A 9,015-nucleotide genomic window follows, 5' to 3' on the forward strand; every position below is an offset into this window, starting at 1 on the left:
TTACCTGTCCCCGCACTTCCATTCACCCAGCGAGGATTTGCTCAGGAGCAGGGGCCTCTGCTTTGCTGTTGAGTGCAGGAAGAGTGGGCTGCTGAACGTCTGGAGGACAGGAGTGTGCTGAAAATAATCAATATTTTATGATACCTTCCCAGGCAGGCAGGCAGGGGAGGTTTACAGCCTGGAGGGAGCTGCACTGCCTGGCTGGCAGCTCCCAGCAAGTGGAGATGCCACATTCAGAAACAATCAAACCCTGTGGGACTTTGGCAAAAGGGAGTCAAACGCTTCCATCGCCTGCTGCACAGCCCTGGCTTCCTCTGGGATCGCTGGCTGAATGGGAAAGATTCCTCCCTGCAGTGGTGGGACCTGCTTTGGTTTCATATGGTCCCAGTAAAAGGAGCTCCCTCCTCCCAGATGAGAAGCTCTCACCAGCCGGACCCTGCGGGAGCCAGGGCGCAGCCCCACATCACGTCCCTCCAGCTGGAGCCTCTTTGCCTGGCACACAGCTGAGGACCGGCCTGGCTGCCAGCACCCTGACGGATGTGTCTCCTGCTTTACCCTGCATCCCGATTTACATGTGATTAATTGAAACCTCTTGTTGCTATGGGACTGACAGCTCCCTGTCTCACCTTGGCTTTCACCTTTGTTTGTTTGTTTGTTTGTTTGTTTGTTTTCCAGGTAACCACTCTTTGTTCTTTTATTTTCTTTTTTTCTCAGATGTGGTGGAAAAGCTGGGACTGGGGAGGGCGGTGGAAAGGGGGAGCTGGAGCTTGTAGTAGGAGATAATGGACTTTTGTAAATACATAGACAGCTTTTGCATATGGTACAGCAGAAATAATCTGCTTTTGGTGGATCAGGAACCACGCGATCAGACAGGCTGCTGGAGGGGCTTCCCAGAAGAGAGGCAGCAGAAGGGACCTGGTATGCTGGGTGGCAGGGGACGGGGAGGGTGCACGTTAGTCTGTCCCCATTCTTGCATGCTCTCCTGCATTCCCAGACACCCAAGCCCGGCAGCCTGAGCATGCCATAAGGTGAAGAGCCAGCATTTGGCACTAGCCAGTCTCAGATTAAAGCTGCAAATCAAACCCCATGTTTGCTGTTGGGATAGGCACGCACTTGTCGCATGATATGATTATTATCTGTCCTGGAAACAGCACCATAAATAGCAGCAGGGCTTAACATGTGCAGTCACTGCCCCAGACTGCTTACAGGAGATCCTCCCTTCCCGGCAGCAGAGCGCAGGAAGGGAGCTCCCGGGCAGAGGCAGGCCCTGGGGACCGGGGCTGAGGTCTCCAGGGCAGCAGATCCCGCCAGGCTCAGCCCTGGGACGGGACCTCTCTGGGGTCAGCAAAGCTCCTGTTGGTCTCCGTGCTGGAGGACAGGGCCCAGAGCCTGGCTGGATCGTTTGCGGTGGCAGAGGCAGAACAGGGACCCCTCCTCTGTGCCAAAGATGCTCAGGAGAAACGTAATACTCCCTGCCCTGGGGACATCCTTATTCCAACGCTTTCTGCCTTTGCTCAAGGACAGTTAAGTTATTAACATGAAATTATCAATACCCATGGTCTGGTTTGTTATACTTCCTAGCAGGGTTCAAAGCAGAGAGATTTCCGAAGTACAAACGAGCAGAAGGACGTTCAGCGTCGAGTCGGAGTCAGCGCTATCCGAGGCATGGGATGTAAAGGCGATGCGGGTACCAGCAGCCTTCGGAGGAGCCGTGCAGGGGCATGGGTGGGTGTGTAGCTCTGCCGTACGGTCAGGAGACCAGCAGCCACAGGGAACGGGGGCTGGGTTCAGAACAAACTGATTTATCAGATGCACCTGGCATGGAACAGCCTGATACCCAGCGTGCAGCCAGTTTAGCGAGTAAAAGGTCAGAGGGGAAGGCTGGGATTGCCACTCAGAATTCCTGAGTAGCAGAAGCCACAGGACTTAATTCTCCCTTTCAGCAAGGCATCCAGGCTTAGCTAAAGTTTGTCTGCGGCTAGAGGATCCAGCCTAATTCTAGATAAATTCTCTGATGGCCAATTATCAGCATCCTTAAAAAACAAACTCCCAAAAAACACCACACAACCGCCTAAATCTATTCTGGGTCAAATTTATCCAGCTTTATCCTTCAGTAATTGGATATGATCACTTTGTCTCGCAGGCTGAAGAGCCTCTTTTGGCTCAAGCTGCTGCTCTCCGTAACACCGTGCCCCAGATGCCGAGCGGGTGGATTTGTCATCGGCCGAGACCGTGGTGCCACCTCCCATCACCAGCTCAGCTTGCAGGTGAGGGGAGAGAGAGTCGGGCTCATTAGTGCTGCTGGGTGCCGCGCTGCTCACACAGGGATCTCAGACCCCTTTAAAATGAGAAAATTGATTTTGCTTTGCAACAGCGGAAAAAAAAAGAGAAGCCAGTAAAGGCCAAGACTATTTTCCAGAAAAGGATTTGGTGACTTATTAGGGCGGTCGGTGCCTGCCCTTCCCTGCGCTGCGGCCGGCTGAGACCCGAGTGCTCAGCCTTGGGAGGGCCAAGCTCATCAGGCATGTGACCAGATTCCAGTATTACTATTAAAAGCTCAAAACCCCAGAGTCAGCTCCTCCCCCGAGTCTAAAGATTAAAAAAAAAAAGAAAGTCAGATTTCTCTGCTTGCTGTCTGGATTTTTGAACTTCTGTTCTTCATATTTTCAACCACAAAAATCTAAAAACCTCGTTTTAATGGAAGGGAAGACTTGTAATCTGATAACATAACCCTAGGGGCTGTGTGTAAAACAACAAGGCTTGTAAGAACCGGCCGCTCCAAAAGCTACAAAGCACATCCAGAGCAGAACCAGGAGCAAAATGTGACCCCGGTTCCCTGCATGTACTCCCCATGAAACGTTTATTTCTTTTTTTAACTTGCTGGTGTTTTTCGAACTGCCACAGCCCTGCCTGCCCCTTCTTCATGGGAAGGATGAAGGATGCTTTGCTGGGAAAGCAATCCCTGACGAAGCCTGCACGGCTGGGTCCGCCTCGCCGAAGGCAAGGTGCAGGGCACACGCGCCTGGCAGAGATGTCCCAGCTCCAAGGAACGATCTCAGCACACAAAGCACGCAACAACCTGCGCTTGGAGGGTAAGGAGATTATAAGGATTAAACAAGATGGAGAGAGACGTTTACAATTATTATTAGCTTCAAAATCTGCCCAGCCACAGCAACAAGGCACTGCCCATCTGTTGTTTTACGTCTGTACGGCCTCGATGGTTTTGTTCCTGTCTGCCGCTTAAATTTGATATTCTGATATAACCTGAACGTAAAGCAACACCAGCAGTAGCAAAATCTGACACCGGTGATGCAGTGCTGGAGGTGCTGAAGCTGGCTGGGTGGAAGCAGCTGGGGAAGAAGGGCCCTGTGAAAAAAACTTGGGGAGAGAGGAACAGCAACTTAAATGCAGCACTGTAACAGGAGAGAGGACAGAGACAGCACTGCTGGGTAGAGACAAAAGGCAACACGAGGAGTTTTCTTAACCAAAAACTGAAAAATGGTTATAATTAAAAACACATTCAATTGAGCTGAGTGGTAACGTTACATGAGGCGGTCGTGGCTTTTCACACAGTTCAAATTAACTCCCTTGGCATTTGTGTTATAAATTCCCTTATTCATCTCTGCTCTAACCTGACAGAGAAACGATGCTCAGGGCTGCCACACCAGCAAGGGATGTGGGATGAGGGGGATGGAGAACCTGCCAGGAGCTGGCTTTAGGGGATGGGAAGAGGATGAAACCTTTTTTTAGAGGAAATACATAAGAATCAAGGGATGGATTTGGCAGGCTCTTTCCTAAAAAATCCTCATTTCGGCAGTGGGGCTATTTTCTAGGGGGAGATTTGCCTCTGAGAGGGAAGGATGCTGGACCCAGTGCAACCTTGGAGGGGTTAAGGGCATGCAGGGGGGTAAAACCATACCTGAGACATGAATTCCTCACTGGTTTTGAGCTCACGATGCTCAACTCTTTCGAAATGCCTGAACATGTGCGCATGGGTGCAGGGTGTGTTCACCTCCCTGAGGCACGTGGCCGTGTTGTCAGGGTGCCAAGCCCTCCTGGTCAACCCCAGAGTCACGGCAAGAGCAGCGACAGCTTGGGGGAGCGGAGCATGGGCAGCCTGAAATCCCAGCAGTCTGGGGGGCACCTGCAAACCCCCTCACTCTTTGGGTTGAACACAGGGAAAAGTTTCAGCTGGAAAGGCTGGGGGACTTCCAGTGCCTCGGTGGTTTGTTGGATGCTTTTTTGAGGTTGGGCAGTTCAAAGAGTTGTCTGAAAATGGAATGTTTTGTTTTGTTCCTGGTGAATAATTTAAAAGATTTAAAAAGCTTAAATAGCCCTAAGAAAAGACTGTTCCGAAATGATCATTGTCTTTTTCTTTCTTGCTGAGAACCAGAGTGAACCTTGATTGCATTTGGGAACTGATCAAACCAGTTTTGGCTTGGTCCGACGTGGAAACCTGCTCCTGGTGCGCTTGTAACTGCAGGCTCATCAGGCGGAAGCAAAACAAGCAGTTCAAGGGACTCGAGCAAGATTGCCTTGCAGGTAAGGGGCAGAACTGGAAATATATCCTCTGTCTTCTATCCCCCTTTCTGCTGAGCCCTTTCTGTCTTTAATCAAACAGTCGCGAAGGTTCTTTCCATGGCACGGCGATAATCAGCCTGGCTGCTGATTGCGGTGAGTTTTCACCACCTGGTAGGGCCGGGGAAGAGAGACGCTTGCGGCCGCTGTAAATCAGCACGGCATCACTTTCCCTTGCAGAGAACCACGCTGATTTATGTTGGCCTCACAGAGGTCCCCGGCAGACGTGCGCCGGTGGATTAAAACCAGGCTGTCAGGTGCCTCCGTCCTGCTGATGGATGTGACCACCCAGAGGCAGGGACACTGCATTTACGGCAGTTCAGGAGCAGCTGCGCAAGGAGACAGCTCTGCGTGCCCAGTTTTAACCCACTATTGCACACCGGTGAGAGCCAGCGTCGCACTGTAACAGCCTTTAATCTCACAAAACTCTTGTGGGCTGAAGAGCAAGTACCCAGTGCCGAGTGACGCCCCGGGATGCTCTCCCCAGCGCAAGCTGTTTCTTCAGTGGGAGAATAGACAGAGCTGAAGTGAAACCCCAGCAAGCAGAAGCCACAAGCACGTCGAGGAACGCGAAGTGAAGTCCCTGCCAGGGAGAGAAGCAAGCAGCGCAGTTTAGGTTTGATAGCGAGCACGAGCGAACCTGGACTGATGGGCTCTTTTCCAGGAAAGCCCTGCTGTGTTTTCTAGACCATCCTTTATCCTTTCTCCCCTCTTCCTCTGCAGAGCCCTGGTTCTCTTGTCTTGGAAGAGGTCGGGAGATTGGAGCAGGGCCTCAAAACCAGTAGTTCAAGGGATCAAATTGTCAGCACGTGGATGCAAGATCGTGGAAAGACGATCTCAGCTATAACTGAATTAAACTCTGGAGTATTCATAGGAGCAAGCAGCGTTTCCCGCTCAGGGCATGGAGAAGTGCAGCGAGTTACAGAGGGGTCTCTGAGGACGGTTTAGGAAGGAGCGTCTGCTGAAGCTCTGAGGGCATCCTGCCATTGCAAAGTGTGTTTATGTTCTCAAATCAGGTTGAAAATTCACAGCAGCTTCCCCCAAGTTACGAAGTAAATACTCGGAGCAGTTACACTCAGAAACACGTAGAAACATTTAGCTAAGGTCAGCCACAACTATTCACCCGGGATATACACATGACGTAGTAAACCTTGTACTGAAATAAAACCTCCAGCCCCTCCCTAACGTGTTGACTGCGCAAGATCCCATTTTGTGCTGAATCGTTTTGAAATTGTTCTGTCAAAAACTTTCTTGATATCAATATGCTCCAGCAAAACATCTCAATCTTGGTGAAACAGCATTTCCCATTGGAAACCTCTTTGGTTTAAGTATTTCCTTGTCTCTGCTGGTGCTTCCTGGGTTCATGCCCTTCTTCCAGCACTGTTCTCTTCTGTGACCAGCATGTGACAGCACTTAAATAAGTAATGATTTGTAGAGTGCTTTGATATCCTCTGATAAAAGATGCCCCAGAACACTGTGCATTACAGTGCTGTGATTTCTCCCTCCGTTTCTTCAGAATGCATTAAATGTGTGGGCGCTCTGGTTATTGCCTCTAACCATTGATATTTTACCCTGATGTATTTTTATCTTTGCTGTAATATATAACTGAGTTATACTGGTGTCAATCTGAGAGCTCCAGCACTGTCAGTAGAACTAATCCAGTTTAACACAAGCCTAAAATGAGAACTGGATTTCTTGTGATAAAAAAGCAGAATTAACCCAAATAAGTGACTAAACTCCTCAAAGAAGGCCTGGTCCCACTGTCCTTGCACTGGGAAAATTAATTAAAATCAACATGAGCTAACTTTCAGTTTCAGCTACGTCCTTGGCATATGCCAGGAGAATTCGTACCCCGTGGTTGAGCCTCCTCAAAGCTTTGAACCTGGTGAAGCCCCTGGAGAAGCCGCGTGAGGAGTAACTCTTCCTCTCCACCTGCATTAAAGCTGAGAAGTCTTTCTGGAGAATAATAAATTCACCATGAAATGAGACATTTCCTGGGGAACTGAACTATTTGTGAGTTAGACGCTCATTTGGCAAACAACTTCAGGCAAACAAACCTCAGAGAACAGAAGGCCGGGGAGGGGAGGTGGGCAGCTCCCCGGCAGCGGCGCGGAGCTGGGCTGCACCTCGGCGCTGGGGTCAGTAAGCAAAACGCGATGTGAGCTCCGTGCCTGACCTGGCCACAAAGTCAAGAGGAGAAGACAGAGACCCTTTGAGGAGCCTTCATCTCCTCTGAGGCTTGGTTCACCCGTCGGAGATGACGCTTTCTCCGTAACGACGGAGGGAGAGCAGATAATTAGTTCCAACCAGACATCTGACTCCCAGGCAGCAAAAATGAGCCGAACTCTTCTGCGGTGGCCACAGACGCCGCTGCCGCTCGGTACTTTTTGAGCCAAAGTCTCCGAGCGCTTTGTGCCAGCTCTGGTCTCTGCAGCAGCTTGGCGTCTGCAGGGGTCAGACGGGCAGCAGCAGGCGCTGGGGCCCCTTCTGCCCCGCGTGCTGGTGGCCCGTTGGCGTGACAGGGGTTATCCACGACGCCCAAGCAGCCCGCTGCGCCCGGGAAGTCGGGAAGCGGCGGACGATGTGCTGGGTGTGCAAACGCACCTTTGCATGGGGAAGAAAAGTGAGTCTGCAGGGGAACGAACCACAGACAAACACTGGGAACAAGCACAGCTTCCAATTCCCACGCACGACAGGGATGCTGAGGTGGAGTTTCCATCCCTCACCCCTCCCACCACGCTCTGCTCCCCAGCTCGGCTTCCTCCCCAGTCACAGGAGCCTTTTCTTCCCTCCGAAGAAGGGGGCCGTGTCTCGGTGACCGGGTGTACGAGGCACCTGCTGCCTCCACCAGCAGCAGAGCAGGAGGGGAGGCTGCTTTTCCCGTGAGCTCCTGCCTCGTTCACAAGCTCCTGTCAGGGCAAAGCATGAGAGCTCCTTCGGTGTCAGATCGTCATCAGACCGGCCCTGGCCGTAGAGAGCAGCTAGGCTGTGGGATTCCCTGTGCAAGGCATTGTTCACACTCCAAAAAAGAGGGAGATTTACTTCTTGGTACCCAAGAATCTGCAGACCTGGGCTATTTAACATATGAAATTTGGTAAGAGATATTAAGTCTTTAAGTTTTAAGCCAGCCTCTAAGCACTTGGAATTAGGAGATCTCTCTGTAGCGCCTGGCTCTGAGCATCCCTGGGATAAGGATGCTGTGCTGGAGGTGCCTGTGCTGGAGCAGCACTGGCAGCCCTGTCCCTGCAGCTCTCTCCAACGCAGCTCCCGTTCCCCTGCTGCGTGCTCCGCTCCCAGCCCTGGCCCATCAGCTGCAGCTGATCGGGCACCCTGACGAGCCTGACAGGCCTTGATTGCAATTAAGTAGCTGCTACTCATTGCCCTGGGCCTGTTTTCCATCAGCACGGGCAGTTCAGTGCGCACAGCCATCAGGCTGATTTCATCGGTGATGCAGGCGAAAGCAGCCCAGCTGCAGAGATGTGGGAATAGCTGGAGAGCGTGACACGAAACAGGTCACAAAAAGCAGAAAATTCAGGTCGTGGTGTTCGGGGGGAACACGTGAGGATCGTGCTAGCAGCGCGATGGTAATTAGCGTGTTAATTTGGCATCACTGGGGGTGAGCCCACCTGCTGCCCCGCTACACTGCGGGGGGCTGCGGGGGAGGTGGGAGCAGCTGGGGCTTTGCTCTCGGTGTTTGCGCACAGTGGCAAGGAGCAGGGTGAGGAGCAGCGAGAGCCAGACTGGGGATCTGGGAGGAGGAAATCGAATATCCCTCGCTCCAAGAGAGAGGGCTCTCGGTTCTGCCCTGGATACAGCTCCAGGATGCTTAAGGGTGCTTGAAAACCTTACTTTTGAGGGGCAAAAGCTTCAGGATAAGCACACAGCCCCATGCTGTGTTTACTGCACCCATTTGGCTGCTGTTAAAGTGAGTGTTCCGCCTCAGACGCTGTTTCCCATCCCCAGCCTCGTGCTGCTTTCCGGCCGGTGCTGATCCTGGCCATCCCAGCATGGAAGCTGTGTGTGGTGATGCTGGAGCCTGTCCCCTCGGCAGCTGCCGGAGAGCCCTCTGCACGCGTGAGACTGCGACCGCTGCGACCGTTCCCCCCGGCCGAGCAGAGGCCGTGCGCGTGCTGCATCGGCAGCGGCTCCCGGCGAACACCGGTACAGCCAGATACTTATTTCTGTAGTATTTGATCTTATGCATATTCATAATGCCCTTTCTCCAAAGGCCCCAAGGCACATTAATTGACTCATTAACAAAGTCTTAATGACTGTGGTAATTTAAGTCTTAAGCACGCCTATAAATTAGAAGTTCTACTGACGGACTAAAGTGATGATCTGAGTCTGGGCTTGTGTCGGCTCAGCCTCGTGGCAGCGGGGTGAGCCGAGGTGATTCTCCGAGCCAGGGAGCTGCCGGGGAGCGGCTCAGCCTCGGCG

The 9,015-nt window shown here is 52.1% G+C and overlaps 1 protein-coding gene across 1 annotated transcript; it reads left to right on the forward strand.

Moving 5' to 3' along the window:
* The first annotated feature begins 1,555 nt into the window (after positions 1 to 1,555).
* LOC142363420 (uncharacterized) lies at positions 1,556 to 6,504 on the forward strand. Its single transcript, XM_075437910.1, has 5 exons — positions 1,556 to 1,725; positions 2,144 to 2,267; positions 2,905 to 3,092; positions 4,394 to 4,542; positions 6,390 to 6,504. Exons 1-5 carry the CDS (start codon positions 1,556 to 1,558, stop codon positions 6,494 to 6,496), a joined length of 738 nt encoding a protein of 245 aa, XP_075294025.1. The 3' UTR covers positions 6,497 to 6,504.
* The last annotated feature ends 2,511 nt before the right edge of the window (positions 6,505 to 9,015 follow it).

This window comes from Opisthocomus hoazin, chromosome 17 (assembly GCF_030867145.1).
Source record: "Opisthocomus hoazin isolate bOpiHoa1 chromosome 17, bOpiHoa1.hap1, whole genome shotgun sequence".
NCBI classification, from domain to species: Eukaryota; Metazoa; Chordata; class Aves; order Opisthocomiformes; family Opisthocomidae; genus Opisthocomus; species Opisthocomus hoazin.

Excerpts from the sequence above, each read along its gene's own strand:
- LOC142363420 (XM_075437910.1), top strand. The coding sequence starts at position 1,556 with ATGGTCTGGTTTGTTATACTTCCTAGCAGGGTTCAAAGCAGAGAGATT. Across the intron at positions 2,268-2,904 it reads ATCACCAGCTCAGCTTGCAG|CCCTGCCTGCCCCTTCTTCA; the intron begins GTGAGGGGAGAG and ends GAACTGCCACAG. Across the intron at positions 3,093-4,393 it reads CAACAACCTGCGCTTGGAGG|AGTGAACCTTGATTGCATTT; the intron begins GTAAGGAGATTA and ends GCTGAGAACCAG.